Below are 17,808 nucleotides of genomic sequence, written 5' to 3'. Positions count from 1 at the left end.
GAAGCAGCGAAAACCTCTCACGTTTCAATTTCCTACAATCAGTAAAATCAACCTGGAAGCATGAACGTGGGAGACGGCAGCGACACTAGTGTCACTTAACACAAGCTTCCGAAGTTGTGTACGGTTATGCATTCTCGGCAGATACGGAATGTTAAGTGAAGTAAACTATCTATGACGTAAAACAACGTGGCTTTATCTGACTGTGATGGGTACGAGTATGTATCATTGGTGGTAGTAACGATATCAAATTTTGTAAGAAGACGGATTATACACATTCTTACAAACTACGTATGAATTGTCATCAATTACAAACATGACGATAGCGCGAAACTTAAGGAACGCGCTGTTTAATGCGAGCCAGTAACTTCAGTACCTTTTAAGGTGAGGTACCTGGACCAAATATGGGCATCTTAAGATTTAGATTTTTTTTAACTTAAGACAGAGTCCTGGAACTTCTTGACTGGATTAGGAATGACGAGATGACGCTTTTTAGGGTAAAATAGGTCGGGGGGAGAGACGAAACTTAAAAGTGCAAAGGTTGGAAAGTGCCCTTGTCAGGATCCACATGATCCAATTATGAGCACGTCAAATTTTAAAATAAGCTTTTTCACACGACAATATTCTGAAATCGTATTTAGTTGAGTCCTAGAAATTCTTAACACAGAGAAAATATTTCAATGAAAGAAATGTCGTGTATTGAAATTAATGAGCGATCTGTCCACTGACATATCTACCTCAAGAGCAAATAGAGTTTCTCGAAAATTAAATACCAAATATCGGCACTCTTATGCCCATATTTGGTACTCTACTAAGATTCGAATTTTTGCCAACAGAAATCTTTCAGATTAGAACCAAGAGAACAGAATTGCATCAACAGTAAGTACACGAACTTACCTGTGACGTTATGTCTACTAACAAATTCTCGCTTTTCATAGTTAAATCTCGTTTTATGCTTATAAACAGACAAATTTAATTTACCGTAACATCAAAAGCGCCTTAGTACTCGGTGATTCTAACTGTTCACAAATAAGTCTCTACACGCACTTTTGGTGATGCCATGACCTCAATCAATTTGCACGTGTAAACAGATATGTAATTTGTTCTGTGGGCAAAACAGTTTTCTCTGGGGTACCCATATTAAGGACATTGGGTTGTTACTTTAATTACCATACTTACTTTCTTTTTAATTCTCAATTACAAGTTCTGGATAGTCTTTTAGGCACGATTCTCCAATACATGCCATAAAAGAAGCCAGATACCCTGCTCGTGGAAATCAATCAATGTCGCCAAGTCGAGATACATATACGCAAATTACTGCAATTAAATACAGTGATTCAATCCTACAGAAATTGTGAAATGTGAATTCCCAGGCGAATTAAGCACGACTTCAAGCAAAAGCCGGTATCGTAGTCCTTCACTGTGATGATCCTCCTGAAAAAGAACCATTGTCCCTGAAGTACCTGAAGAACGCGCTACATACCTCACCGCTACTCCAGCTTCATGCTTCGCCCAACATTCGGACATCATTCAGCCGATAATAATGCTCGACTATTTGTTTAAAGAACGAACCGACAATTATTGTCGTTGTCTTGTATGGTAGTGAGACAAGATCGTTCTACTGCAAGAAATACAATTAATTACAGTCTTCTGGGTTATCACACCGTGTAATCTTCTAGAAAGTCACCATTCTTTCGGAGGAACGTTAGCAACACGTCAAATCCCGTAAGACTGCGACCTATATTTTAACCGACGTTAACTTGTATAACACACCACTGAAAGTAAAGTCCTAATCCAGTCCTAAAATCCTGACGAGTTACTTATAGATCAGAATATAAAATATGCATACATACAAAACTGTTTACACTGTGAAGGACACTGATGACAAACGCGTTTCGACCTCAAGAGGTCATCATCATCAGTAGCAAAAGAGAAGTTAAATCATATAATGTAAATCAAAAGATTATGTTTTTTTAACAGAGCATGAAGTTGAGTTCTTTACAAAACCACACTTGTTAACATTTCACTGGATGCTGGTTGTACAGGAGTGATATTGGGCACCTAGCTATTAGTCCACTGGTCTACGATCAGCCGTGGGTGCGTCGTCTGTGCCTGTGAACTTCAACGATGCGAGGGAGTAAAGCCCAATATAACTCCTAATTTTTTATTTATATTATGTGATTTTACTTCTTTTTAGCCACTGATGATGACCTCTTGAGGTCGAAACGCGTTTGGCATTAATTTCCTTCATAGTGTAAACAGTTTTGTTTGCATGCATATTTTATATTCCAATACACTACACGGTACGCAAGGTTAAAAGATTACAGATTAGAACACAAAGTATTTATTTTTGATGCATACTCCATGGATCCAAAAGTTGGTCAAACTAAGTGTAGTATTTGGAATAATTCATAAAAGAAGACGGCTGGCTGTCTTCTGGGTTGTAGTCTGGTACAAGCTGCCTAGATCATCAGGGCGATGATCTCACCCCAAGTTCACTGTACAGCATAATCCTTTCGACTCATCCGATGATACAAACTCCAGCAATGAGAGATATCGTTAAACAACTAACCAATGGCATTATTATGATAAACCTCAGACATCCATGCTCTAAACACAGAAATCGATGTCAGGTCTGCTGAAAGTGAAAGGAGTTCGCAACGATGCCTCGTTCAAAGAAGGCAAAGCAGAACGTGTCCTACTAACCATCGAGGAGCGTTAATGTAAAGGTCACAGCCATACATGGTCGACACACACCTAACTGCTTCTTGTTTCTTGTTGCCTGCACAGAAAATGTGCGAAGCCCTTTACTATTCTAGTAAACGTTTGAAATCAAAATATTTTACGCCTCCCCCAAAAGCTTCATGGTTAATAAAAGTCTCACTGTACTTGTTCCAAAGCTTCCAGGAGCTCAATAAATCGAACTGATACGACCGACTTTGTAATTATAATTTGCAAGCACAGACGAACATAGCCTAATGGCCACACAGTTATCTTTGACCACAGTGTTTTTAGGAACATTCGCAGCAGAAATTCATGAAAAACGCGCCTATTACCTTTACAGTGTCTGTCTATCTATTCGCATGTAATAAATCGGATTTTATTGAAATCTGATACTGTTGATAACGTGTGGGCACATTTCGATTTTGGTTAAAATCGACAAAAACGGGCACGTTACGTGAAGACATCCATACGCTTCTCTGCATCACAATCTTAACTCGCAAAATATTTACAGGAATAAAAAATGTTTCGAGCAAACAGGCAGGCTTAGAGACAAAATATATGTACAATTTATGCCCAACAGACGTATTCTGCAAGACTTGGGTTTTCGTAACAAACAAACAAAGAGTTGTGTACAATTTTTTTATCAAATTTGTATAGTTAGTTGACTGAGGTCCATCGTACGCCACGCCAGTTTCACTCTACTTAATTAATTTATGAATTTATGACAGCCGTATTTTAAAAAGTGTTATAAATTGAGATGAGCGTAAAAGCAAACCAACAAGCTGCAGGTGCACATTTTAATGTTTCTAATTCACTCAGGAAATGTTGCCAAAACTGTGTCAAACATAAACCCGAATTCTCCGATGTCAATTAAAATCTAACCAATGACAGATGTCATTTATCACGTGCATATTTCGCTCATATATTATGGCCAGTGCGTGAATGGCTGTTGGTGACCTCCAGAATATGTGAACACTTCAATATATCTTAACAATTACTTTAACATCAATCATAAATTGTTCATCAAGTTTTACTGAATTTGCGTAACATCTACAACACACACACACACACACACACACACACACATATATATATATATATATATATATATATATATATATATATACATATGCTAATGCTCCGTTAACTGAACTACATAAATTCCTAAATCACAAAATCTCAAATATCTCACATAATGAGAGTTCGACTCTACTCGAAGCATACACACGTGAATATAAAGAATAACGGCTACAGAATGGAAAGTGGCAAACAAAATTATTCAAGAAATCTCGTCATATAAATAACACGAAAAAGGGCTATTATTATTACAAACCCATCAAAATCATTAACTGGTGATCCAAGAATTTTTGAGTCTTATATGGTACTATACTAACTAGCCGATAGCTAACAGACTTCTTCCCGTGAATATGATAGTAACTCAGCCCTAGGCATAAATTGTCTTCTCAGCAACCTTTTTAAAGGTTCTCAACCTGTTTTCTTCCCTTGAAGGGGGACAAAACCACACGTGAGAACAGGCAAAATTACTTTGGTACAACTGGCCGATAACGCCAAAACTCATATTTCGTCTACGCCGTTTACAAAAAGTTTCACAAACACCATTTAATGATATCAAGTAGGGATTCTGAAGTTGCGTGGGGTTAAAGTTTACTCTGTAACACAACCAAAGCGGCTAAAAGAACGGAAAGGTCTGACAAACCACTGAACTGAGAAAAATACAACAAGGTTAATGTGTTGACTGCGGTAAATATTTATAATCTGTATTTTATTGTTATTATTATATGCTTCGGTGGTATGGAATAATTTTACTGACTGATTCTAATAAATTAGAAAGTATTCGAAGAAAATTTGCCAATCTGTGCCATTATCGACTCTTTCTGTTTGATATTACTCGTAAGTACGAGCTGATTTTAAATTGCTTAAATTTTAAAACGCTTTGTTTTAGACGAGGGCATCTCGATGCCTTATTTCATATCAATGCTTTTAAGAATAAAATAAATTATCATTCAATCATGGACACTGTTGGTATTCGTGTGCCCTCAAGGCAAATAAAGAGATTTTTCTACTTTTAGTGTGAGCAGAGAGGGATGAGACTACTGCAAATGATGTATGCAGATTTTCTGACATGTTCAGCAAAGTCAGTGTCTCCCTTGAAGACACTTTCTCTGTACAGGAAAGGGTCTGGTGATTGTTATAATTTTAACTATGTATATTATTTCTGTGTTTGCCTGTAATTGGCTATTATGCTCAATACTGGAATGTCTGATTGTATATCCATTTATATACTTAGTTTTGTTTGTTTTGTATATGTGGTTGCCTGTCATTGGCTCCTCGCTGTTGGAAAACATTTTAATAAATGAATTTAATTATTATTATTATTCGTATAAACATTATTCTTTTAGACATAGAATACGTACAATAGGCCTACGTAGACCACACGAATAAACGTAAGCTGTAAGGCGAAAACATTTTTTGTAAATCGGAGACCGAAATTCGTTCAGCATGTTTCCCTTCCCTCAAGAGCTCCAAGCTTCATTTCTGCTGTTGTTAATCGTCAGTTGATACTGAAATATCATCATAATTATCAGAGACTACATAAATGCACCAGCAGTAGCAGCCCCGTAACAGTTTAGTTTACTGCTTTAAGTTGACAGGAACACAGCGGAAATTATTATAACGTGTCGAGTAATAAGTTGAAGAAAATGTAATGCACAAAATTAAGCATGGACTATTTAAAAAGAAAGAAACAATCTCTAAAAACTGCAGAAAACTGGAGATGTAGCATGTTTCCTTCTTGCCGAAAAAGGTTCGACGTTTGGAAAATAGCTACGAATGTACTGGATCAACATTCGGGGAAACCGATAAAAGGCGATAACCGAGTGTGAAGGTTGGGGAGCGGCTTAAAACATGTCTTAAGACTTAGAACGCTACGAAGTACTACATATGACCTTGAACTTAAATTCTTTTGTATATTCCCTTCATGCCTTCTCCAATGCGGTGACACAAGAACTGTCGCTAAAGTAAGGACTGCGGATTTGTTTCACGTGTACAAAACTAAGACAAAAGCTCGAGATGGCTGTCTTCTGGGTTGTTCCGCCGTGTAGTCTGGTATAAGTTCAGAGGCCCTTCCTGCCTCCATCATCAGGGCGATGTGTCATTCCTCAAGACAACCAGAAAAAGGCGATCATGCTCACCGCCGTGAGGACCTTAAATCTCGTCAAATACTGTTAATGTCGCAGTCTAATGGACAGTCATAAACATGGCCCAACGGCACGCCATTCGTTGCTACACCGAAGCAAAGACAAAGTTCACGTGTTGATCTCTGACACTTCGACTTTCGACACTTCGATACTTCGATACGCTAAAAACTCGAATGGACAAGGTACGAAGGACGGTAAGTTCTGAAGCAATTTACATCCTCTGAAAATTTATGACGTCGTGGAGCGTCGAAGGAATTTTTATTGACATCCTGCCTCTCTGACGAGCAGAGACAGCGACCGCTCTCAGGCGTGTTCGTTACGGCATGTACAGAGTCTGAGAGAAATTTTATGGACCATCCATTATCCCACAAGTCACGACAGATTATCAACAACTCCGTCAAATCCAATTTCTAATCTAAAACCAGCAATCTGATTCCTGTCAGAAACTTACCTCCTTGTGTTTAAGTTCCTACATTTTAAAACGGGAGTTTAGTTGGTGCGGCTTTAAGATCTAAGCATCTCCCTCATTTTCTCTACGTGCCGTACGCATTTGGTCAATTTCCCTTAAAACTAAGAAGTTCCGTTTAAAGGTGAATGTCCCATTTGTGGTCAAAATCTCGCTAATCAACAGGTGATTACACTTAATGTCAATTACTAAGCTGAGCAGACGTTCAGGCGAACTTAAGTCAGCATCAGATTCTCGACACTCAGTTTAATCGGGCACGAACAATTTGCGTTTACGTTTTGGCGAAGAGGATACTAGAAATTAGTTATTATGCAACCTAACAAAATAAATGTTGGCTGCAGAACCGTGAAACTTTTTAATACGGAATCGATTATTATTTCATTAAATAACTTTTTCAACATGGCAAAGCATCGGAAGATGTTGATGACTATGTCAAACGTGCCCATCAATTTCCTGTGAATCTGAGCTTTTTTAACATACAACGCTGCAAATCAAAATAATACTTCATAACTCATGTAACTTGAAACCAGTAATATATAAACGTTACAAGGAACAACATAAACATCACAATAGTAACAAGTAATTTCAATTACCACAGAATATTACTGTCCAAATATAGTGCAAATTTCTTGCATTAAAAAAGTTACGTATTTTTTCTTGATATGTTACGTCTTTTCTGTATTCAAGATTAAAATTATGCAATCTTAAAAGCGCTCTTGGAAAAGTATAACGTTGGAACGTTCCTCATAATTTATTGCAACTACAAATTAAACTAGCTTTGAAAATTCAGAAAAAGATCATTACGCCTCAATTAAAAGTGTATTCACAGTTTAAGTAACCAAGACTTTATTTCCCGCTGTTAAATATACCTTCATACATCATCTGGGGGCTAGAATTCGGCCCGTCAGGGGCCTCTGTTCCACAGAGACATAATCCACCCCACCCCCACCCCCCCCACCCCCGCCCACAATAATAGTAATCATGAAACAGGCAGCAACAGGATATTTCGGCCACCTTACGATCTTTGGAGGCCGCAGTATCGAAAGGCATGCAACACCAAAGTACAGTGTTAGCTGAAGAACTCCCATCATGGACGACCGTCATAAATACACACGTGGAAGATAAGGTAAGGCCGCGAAGCGATAGCACATAGGAGAATTCTTCCTTGTTTCCTACAGAATGTTAAATAATTACGCCCATCCTGTAGAAGTAGCGTGTGCGAGTTAAAACGTATACCTGCACAGCTAGATTTAAATAAGTTCCTTTGAGGCAGTGTAAAGGCCGGTGTATGAAAATGTCACGGAACTGTGTCGAAATTAAAAAGGAAAAAATGTTTTCAGTTACACTATACATGTTCAGAGACAGACTCTTCGCCCCTTGTTTCCCCTTCCCTTCTCCTCTTTTAGTGACGTAGGTGAAGCTCGAAGTTATTCTGCGACCACTGCAGTCCGAGGGTAGGGGAAACGCAAGAGAGAAACAAGAACGAAGCGGGATGCGAAGAACTGATCCGGAAATAAATGGGCATTAGAAGTACTTCGCCAGTAAAGAAACGCCTCCATACAGCACCTAGTAAATGGAAATACTGCTTCCAGACTGTTTGGGGCAAAGAAACGCCATTCCACATGTGACGCAACTCTCGGCTAATGTTTGTGGCAAAAAAGAAATCACAAGAAAATCACAAAATATATGCGCTTATTTCCCCATTTGAACCACACGATAAGATTATGCACTCAAAACCATGTGTTTATTCATAACTTCAATTAATCTGGTCGCATTCATGACTTATCGCACGTCCTTTCAAAGCAGTGCATGAATGGTATCGTTTTGACCGTGCAGCAAAGAAACAAGAAACAAAAAGCAAAAGTTATGAAAGGAGCGAATTAGCAACTGAGGCTCTGTTCACGTGCAGAATCAAACGGCCAACACACAACGCCGTGAACACTAGGCAACTTCTTTGCCACATGTGTGTTGCGGGTACACATACATGTAAGGCAGAGATTCAAACGGCAAACCACTGCGATTATGTTCAAACGAAGATCGTTTTCAAGTATTCTTTCGGGAGAGAGAGAAGATGTGGAAACGGAAAGGGACTAAGACCATGGAACGCACACTCTCCATGTGCTTCCGTCTTATCTCAATAAATTTTTCAAATGCAAGGTCCGAAGCGCTTTGAGGCGACATTTCAAATTTTTGGTCTTATGGGTTGTGACCGAAATTTCGAAAGAATATATTTGCCCTAAATTCAGGTCAGAAATGGAATTCAGAAAAACTCCACCCTGAAATTGTAGATACCATGTTCATCCGAAACACCGTTTAACTACTTACACTTGAAGGACAACACGGTGCACGTGGTTACTGACGTTTCGGAGCGATATAATTCCTCTGTTTTCATGGTAGGTATGTGCGTCATGGTTCTTCTACCACGAAGATGCAGGAACCACGATCATCCAACATATTCAACACCTGCAAGTGAAGAAAACTCCAAAACTGTTATTCTATTTATCCGGGAACTGAAAGTTTCGTTTGGGGTAGCTTAAACATCCAAATGTAACTTCCAAAGTGGCCCCTAGGTTTTCAAAATAGGGTCTTATAATTCGGAGTCTTCACTTCCATAAGAAACACAATCACCACGCTTCGAAATGACTTGAAGACTTTCACATTTGTCAGTATGTGTGCCATCTTTATGCATTGGTGGCACTATTTAAATGTCAGATTCTAATTCATCCATTCATGTAGGCCTAATTGCCACACAGCAAACTTGCTACAATGACAGTCACTTATTAAAATCCAGAGCATAACGCAGTATATTAACAGTTGGTTTGAATGAACCTATTGTGGAAGATTTAGTTACTTCAATTTCTTCTGTCCTACATGACTATAAAGCTGACCGCCCTTACACTGTTACACATATTTATTTCAAAATTTAACTTGAATAATACAAAACAACGCTGCAACACCCTAGCTTCCGGTTTTGACAATATTTTCTGCAAGGAATACTCGCTATGCGCCCTTAGTAATGATAAAACCAGTGTTTGTATCATTTGCAATTATCTGCATTAATCAATACATGTTAGTAACAACACAGGCCTACATATGTTGTCTGATCATCAAGATTAAATCTACGAAAAATCATGACGTAGAAGAGGTTAAAAGTGTAAATAAAACTTATAATTCACGTAATTTTGTAATGTGGTTGCATTTAAGAGCAGAAAGAGTTTGGTAAGTTACATTTATACGTAAGATTTGAGGTTTTCACATCGGTGAGTATGAAGATTTCTGTCTTCTGGGTTGTTGCGCTGTGTAGTCTGGTCGATGTTTACCAACGTTTCAGAGGTCATATTGCCTCCGTCATCAGGACGATGAATGTTCATCGCCATGATGACGGAGGCAGTATGACCTCTGAACCGTCGGCTAACATCAACCAGACTACACAACGCAACAACCCAGAAGACAGGAATCTACATTTATATGGATACCTGTAAACTAATGTAGCAGACAAACAGGAATAAAGGATCCAATCGTCTAAATATCTAACAGCTTCTTGACTACATGGCATAACTCAAATTTCCAGATAAGGTACTTAAAATGTACAGACCCTACTGTGAACTCCAAAGAATGTTGAAAATAAAGTAGACAAACACTGACCTAGACGCATCAAATCACTTGCAAGTCAGAATCGAGTTACAGAACTCCACAGTCAACAGAATACCTTGAAAGGCTGCCTCATCCTAACTTACAATCCAATAATTCACGGCGAAAAGCAAAGACTGCGTGCTACCGCACGATACCGCTGAGGTGTGCTAAATTTATGGCAACAAAATAATATTACAAAAATAATAGCTTCGACAACCGCACGTCGCAGTGTAGCGTTTATCATTCGTCGTTTATTTTGCGAAACCCCCAGTTCGCTCACCGACGACACGTAAGCCACAGATACCGGTGCAAGTTTAAGTACAGGCATACCTCGGAGATATTGCGGGTTCGGTTCCAGACCACAGCAATGTTTACTCCATACTGTAGTTTATTAAGCGTGCAATAGCATTATGTTTAAAAAACAATGCGAGAATTACCAAAATGTGACAGAGACACGAAGTGAGCACATGATGTTGGAAAAATGGCGCAGGGTTGCCACAAACATTCAATTTGTAAAGAACGCAATATCTGCGAATCGCAATAAAACGAGGTATGCCTATATAGACTTGTTTCAACTTCTACCTGCAGATAATAGGCATGAAAATAAACAAGCTTAATTAAGAGTCTCAGAATCGAAGGCTGTTGGGATAGTAGATTGGCAGATTCTGTATCAAATGTAAAAGTTACTTTGCGTTGAGTAATTACAGGACGTCCGCGCTTGGAGGAACTGAATTTAGTGCAAGAGTTAGCCGTCTACTTCATGGTACTATAGTGGCAACCACCTCGAGGGCCTGCAGAAAACCACAAACCCGTCAGATAAGTCTGAATCCCAGCCGAGGTTAAAACCGGGTACCTATCGAACACGAGTTAAACCTTTGAGCCAACATGATAAGTGAGTCGTAAAATAAATAAATATTTTATTGTTTACAGCGCACGCACTGCATTACAAAGCGTCCAAAGAACCATAATTCCTGCCAATTCAGCGACATTCGGCCGCTACGCGATGAAGTAAATTTTATATGCAGAAAGAAAGATGTCCCCGGTGTGAGTAATTTCCTTTTCAGAGTTGTCAATTTATGCAACAGTCTTTCCTGGGTGCATTACCAGCATACTGCAAAAACTAATGATGTCGTCTTAAAATAAAATTAACTGAACCAAAATCAGTGAATCGTCATTTCTAGATGCTGATGACACAAACCATCTTTCATGAATGGACAAAGAAAACGTTTCAGCGACGTATGCACTGTAATTCTGCATGTTATATCAATTGCAGATTCTCACTTAAAGCCTGTTGTTGATACGTTCAACTTGTCTCACAGAGTGTACCGTTCTTCCTCACATCTGGATTATGCAACCAGCAGCGCTTGAAATTACACTTGACGGCAAAAATGTTGACGTAGAACGCCGAGGTTTTTATTATTATTAGTGTTCTGTCTGACGACAGGTCCATATGAACAGGATCCTTCCATCCTTTTCTCGGACTGGGACCTGTTCATATACGTTCTTGGCAGATGATCCAGAAGTGGTTTGCCATTGCCTTCTTCTGTGTGTGAATGGAGTAATTGTTGGGATGCCACGGAGAAACCGGGGAAGCCCCCGGAGGAAAACTCCGTATTGCCTAGACCACGGCCTTGCCCAACACAAGTTATAAATTCGGGCACCGCCGGGAATCGAACCCGAGACCCCAGGATTACAAGGCCAGCGTTCTAACCGCTAGACCACCGTGGCTCGTAACGCCGAGGTATACACGTATAAATAATCATACGATCTCAGCGTCATTAAATAACCAATATAAAAGTGGAGATATGTAATAAGCTCCTTGAAGATTTATTTCACATATCTGCGTCAGAACTACTAAAGTAACAATGAACTTAACGAAACGCATACAATGCAATGAATTACGATAAAAAAGTAAAGCTCAAAGCGACCATCACCCTAATGATCGAGACAGCAAGGACCTCTGAAACGTCGGTATACTTCTACCAGACTACACGGCGCAACAACTCAGAAGACAGAAATCTTCATACTCTCATGACGGAGGCAGTATGACCTCTGAAACGTTGGTCAACATCGACCAGACTACACAGCGAAACAACCCAGAAGACAGAAATCTTCATACTCTGATGACGGAGGCAGTATGACCTCTGAAACGTTGGTCAACATCTACCAGACTACACAGCGAAACAACCCAGAAGACAGAAATCTTCATACTCTGATGACGGAGGCAGTATGACCTCTGAAATGTTGGTTAACATCTACCAGACTACACAGCGAAACAACCCAGAAGACAGAAATCTTCATACTCTGATGACGGAGGCAGTATGACCTCTGAAACGTTGGTCAACATCGACCAGACTACACAGCGAAACAACCCAGAAGACAGAAATCTTCATACTCTGATGACGGAGGCAGTATGACCTCTGAAATGTTGGTTAACATCTACCAGACTACACAGCGAAACAACCCAGAAGACAGAAATCTTCATACTCTGATGACGGAGGCAGTATGACCTCTGAAACGTTGGTCAACATCGACCAGACTACACAGCGAAACAACCCAGAAGACAGAAATCTTCATACTCTGATGACGGAGGCAGTATGACCTCTGAAACGTTGGTCAACATCTACCAGACTACACAGCGAAACAACCCAGAAGACAGAAATCTTCATACTCTGATGACGGAGGCAGTATGACCTCTGAAATGTTGGTTAACATCTACCAGACTACACAGCGAAACAACCCAGAAGACAGAAATCTTCATACTCTGATGACGGAGGCAGTATTACCTCTGAAATGTTGGTTAACATCTACCAGACTACACAGCGAAACAACCCAGAAGACAGAAATCTTCATACTCTGATGACGGAGGCAGTATTACCTCTGAAACGTTGGTAAACATCGACCAGACTACACAGCGCAACAACCCAGAAGACATCCATCTTCGGACTCACCTCAAATCCTCTTACGTCAAGCTGTACGTTCATGAGCGAAGCCACAAGCAATTGTTGGGGCTTCGTCTGAAGTCCTAAAAACGAGCCTCCGCTGGGTTCCTTCCTCCTCTTTTCCTCGCCGGCCACGCGATCTTGTTCACCTTCTCACGACCCATCAAGGTAGCCGGCAAGGACGTCACACAACCTGTCCGCTGGCAAGGCGAGTTGGGTCGCAATACGAGCTAATTCGTTCGCTAGGTTGTAGACATTACTCGGCCGCCGTCAACCGATACCACACCTCACTCTATTATCCTACTTAAGATACGACGCCATATTACACGTGTTTAGTTGAAGCACATACGAATTACAAAGTACAGAGACCGGATCTTCAAATGATCGGTATCCAAAAGCGGCTTCTTAACTGTTAAGAACCTGTTTATCTTAAACGGGGATCGAAGACATGGCTGTTGCAATCTACCAGTCAGTTTTACGTAATCCATTAAGCGTCCCAAGATTAAAGATCGTTGTCTTCTGGGATGTTGTCACTTACCTTGGCGGAATACCTGAAATCCTACAAGTCACGACTGCCTGCCTATCTCGAAAATCGATCTCAACGACTCTGTGCTACTGAAATGATTATTAATTAGCACAAAATCTGTCACGCTGTCAGAGATTGTCACCTTTACCACTGTAATTTATCTCATCATTCTTACCAAATTCAACAATACTTAACTCCAAAAAATATTTTATAATCGCAAATTTATTTTAAGAAATAAAAGTAGGTCCCATTAAAAGATGTACTAGTAAACTACTGTGCATGTATAATACACCTACGTGGCCCCTCCTTCCCTACAAATACTGCACAATGGACAGGAAGTCCCTAGAAACAGCTGTAAGTAAATTCAACTACTGCGCACAATTTCCACTGGCACAAATTCCGACTGTGCTGAATTAAAATTAGGAAAGTAAGTTAAAATAACTTGTAATTACCAACCCTTTACAGGTAGGATCATGTGGTAACGCAGATCTATATTTATATTTATTTAGTGTTCTGTCTGAGGACAGGTCCATATGAACAGGATCCTTCCACCCTTTTCTCGGACTGGGACCCGTTCATATACGTTCTTGGCAGATGATCCAGAAGTGGTTTGTCGTTGCCTTCTTCAGTGTGTGAATGGAGTAATTGTTGGGATGCCACGGAGAAACCGGGGAAGCCCCCGGAGGAAAACTCCGTGTTGCCTAGACCACGTCCTTGCCCAACACAAGTTATAAATTCGGGCACCGCCGGGAATCGAACCCGAGACCCCAGGATTACAAGGCCAGCGTTCTAACCGCTAGACAACCGTGGCTGTATAGATCTATACACCAACTTCTTTAACGTCCACATCTCGGCATGCTACTGGGTCTATTTAAAGATGCAATTCGGTTCTTCAGATTTGTATGGGTGATGCGTATTTTTTTTTCTGGAAGTAAAACTTACTCGTTCAACATTACTTAGACAGGTTGTCCTTTTACGAGTTTAAGGACCTAAAATAAACCAACAATGTCAACTTTACGAATAAATGGCGAGGATCGTTAAACAGCACGCGGTGGAGACAAAGGCAGAGGCTCCACACATTACAAGGTCTTCTTCGATCTCAGACAAGTCGTTTCAATAGCTTCTGTGTGAATCCACCTCAACATAAGTGAGGAACAGTGCCCAAAGCGTTCTGCCAAGTTCGCAATAATCTGACCTTCTACCTTTCCGAAAAGCGCCAGTGACGTCAGAGTTGTCTGGGTTCAATACTCCTTGCGTAGACCGGGCGTCTGAATACATGATTACGTCAGCACGGAGGGCTTCCCTTCCCCGGTAACAATCGTAACCATGGTAACCAAGATAAATGTCGCCTGCAGTCACAGCCAAATGAGATAAGCTCATTGGCTCGACGAGTTTTCATAAAATTATCCAGTGTCAAATTGAATCAAAACAGTTTCCCCCCCCTTCCCGAGTAGTTTTATGAGCACGGAGCTATTATGATTGGCCAAAGAGATTGAAGAGAATTACTAATCGTATTACCCATGCACCACTGTGCAACAGTTTGGACCAGCACTTACAGCAATTTACCTTCTTGGTTCCCTCGCTGCAACACACGCCCAGAGACTCCGATGACGGAACACAACGTTCGTAGAGCCACCAACAAGACTATACAGAATCATAACACAGAAGACAATAATCCACACGAGATTATTAAATCTTCCTCAAGTTCACAGTCACTGGGAGAGTTAAACATCATCAGCAGAGTAAGCGAAATCAAACCTTTAATTCAGTATTAGCATGGACCTGCCAGAGGCTTCACATTCCTTAGGCCTCAGTATCACTGAAACTGCCCACAAAATAAACAACCTGATGTATGTATGCTCTGAAGATTTCGCGGCGACAAAGTATAATGAATTCTTCTCAGGCTATCAGCTGTGCCAGGTGGTTAAATGAGAAAACACCAACGTTTCGAGAACCATCATCAGAAGTTCAGTACCTCGATGACGAGAACGAAGATGATTCTCGAAACGTTGGTGTTTTCTCATTTAACCACCTGGCACGGCTGATAGCCCGAGAACAATTAATTAAACCTGATATGTTTTCAACTCCTCCAGAAGCGGATGTTTGTTTAACTCGATTCCCCCCTCAAACTTAGGTGTAAATAAAAATAAATTGGACACAGATTTAAACTGTATCAACTGATAATAACGCGTTAGGGTGAAAGTTAATATAAGTAATGTATAATATTTTAATCAGGTCAGTCCTGAAGAATGAGACAGTATGTTCCTCCAAAACGTTGGTATATACCTAACACCCAGAAAACCAACATCGACATCTTCACCGCCTTGAGTCTCCTTTAGTCATGTCAAGTTTCTGAGTAGGAGTAGCGGCAATTATTGTAATTCAACTCGACAGATTGACATAGGCGTAAGAAAATCCTCTGGTTCCCACAAAGGTCACTCACCCTATGGGTCCCTATTCACGGTCCAAATACTACGTTATTCAGTTTTGCCAACGAAAGACATGAACTAGGCCTATACATTAAAATACAATTCATTCGCGACGTAACGCGATCCAATAGCGTAAGGATGTTTCTGGGGGGGGGGGGGGGGGGGGCAGATTCGGGGTAATATTTTGGGGCCATACACGATACCTCAAACATTTCATCTATCCCAAAAGAACCCCATCAATGCCTACACTACAAGTGCTCATAAGTCCGTTACATGTAATTCAAACTGCTAACATAGTGACAGAATCGATTACATTTATAGTTAAATGTGGGCTGTCTGAAGGTAGAAGAGGTCGGACCTGGATTTGGCCAAGTATCCGTGCGCCAAAGGACCTACATCTCCTGTGTAACCACTGTCAGCTCCACCCATTGTGACATTCAATAACTCTACATTTCAGAACAACTTTAATTATTTAACAATTCAGTGCCCGTATGATAAATATGATAAATATGTTTAAAACTCTATTCGGTCACCTTCACATAGCAAAACAATGTTTCACGTGTTTCGTATTATTCTCAAAATAAACACTGATCCTGTCCCAAACAGCAAAATGCAAAGTACGTGTATATTTGTAATGGAGATGCGTTGATTTCTATAACACAGGGACTGAATTTTTAAACCGTATTTAGATGAACTTCACGCTTCAAGGGGTTGAGTTGAACAAATAAATACTGTACAATCAGTAACTGCAAAACTGCTTTAATTATTTTGAAATCGTAACTGTTAACGATGAAAAATACATCCATGTTTTCTAAATTGCATTTCACCAGTCAATCGAACCTGTTTCGCTCAGTTCAATATTATTCCTGAACTTACGCGCTAATTTGTATCTTATACCCAATCTTCTTTTAGCAGAGTTGCAGCACAATCTGCATTCCAGACCTACGAAATGGGACTCAAATTTCGCACTCGCATACGATGAATGAACCACTAATAATCCAAAGCCTTGTGCCATGAATTAAATGGCTGCATTTGAATAATTGCCACTTCTAAAAGACGCAAACGCAATATGACGTCAGCACCAAGATGGGCTTGGCAACATGTATGCAATGTTTGAGCAGTGGAGGCCGACTTAATAATTTGAATGGCATGTATATCGCCGTCTCTGTCTGCCAAGGCCGACAGGTGACTAAACGTGAAAGGTTTCCACATCGTTCCTCAAGAATTCCAATGATTACGAATGAGGCCACGCAATGCCTTACAGAATTAATTTCTTCAACTTCTGTTTCACTGGGGGACTAAATAACAAAGAACAGAGAAACCAGAGAAGCTACACCGATCGCAGGTATCTCGCCCCATCCACAGTCCTACCAACTTTTTAACTCAAAATTTCAGAATTAATTACCAATCGTAACAGAAAAATAGGTGTAACTAATATGGATCACTGCCGTGAAATATTACGGTGGAATGGCAATTTTACTAAATTGCATCTTCTGCTGTCATCGAACACACTTGGTATTGCACGACGTACGAAAAATGAAGGCATGCAAGAGAGGTCGTGTCTGCCAGTCCGCAAGTTTCATTACTCTGATACTGACTAAATTTGGTATCAGGAAAGAAACAGCAAATAGCTGACAGTTGAATTTAATTTTGGTGCATATCTGTCAAATATAAACCCTATCGTACTTCACGCAAAGCTCAAACATAACCTAACAATCAAAAACGAGTCAGCGTACGAAAAACGTATTCATGACGTAAAGTATGGACGTCATTAAGATCTATGAATTTTTGTGACACATTTATGGATATGATGTTCAACGAAATACAAGGACAAATAGGCCAAACTGCTGACTCTAAATAAATATCTCTGAAA

General features: G+C 40.1%; 1 protein-coding gene across 19 annotated transcripts in view; it reads right to left on the bottom strand.

Moving 5' to 3' along the window:
* Positions 1–17,808, bottom strand: part of LOC110835956 (MAP7 domain containing protein ensconsin) — a 220,188-nt gene that overhangs the window by 83,528 nt on the left and 118,852 nt on the right. Inside the window, exon 1 of one of the 19 annotated variants that reach the window (XM_087346381.1) lies at positions 8,731–8,830. The exons of the other annotated variants lie outside the window; for them this stretch is intronic. Within the exon in view, the coding sequence (XP_087202507.1) occupies positions 8,731–8,815 (85 nt within the window). The 5' untranslated portion in view covers positions 8,816–8,830. Of the gene's footprint in view, positions 1–8,730; positions 8,831–17,808 lie in introns of those variants that run through there. 19 annotated transcript variants of the gene reach the window in all.

Source organism: Zootermopsis nevadensis, unplaced genomic scaffold, assembly GCF_977971745.1.
Source record: "Zootermopsis nevadensis isolate Lab colony 2312 unplaced genomic scaffold, Znev_1.0 Znev_ptg000010l, whole genome shotgun sequence".
NCBI lineage: Eukaryota > Metazoa > Arthropoda > Insecta > Blattodea > Termopsidae > Zootermopsis > Zootermopsis nevadensis.
Note: the sequence above shows the minus strand (reverse complement) of the source record. Positions and strands in the feature narration are given on the sequence as shown.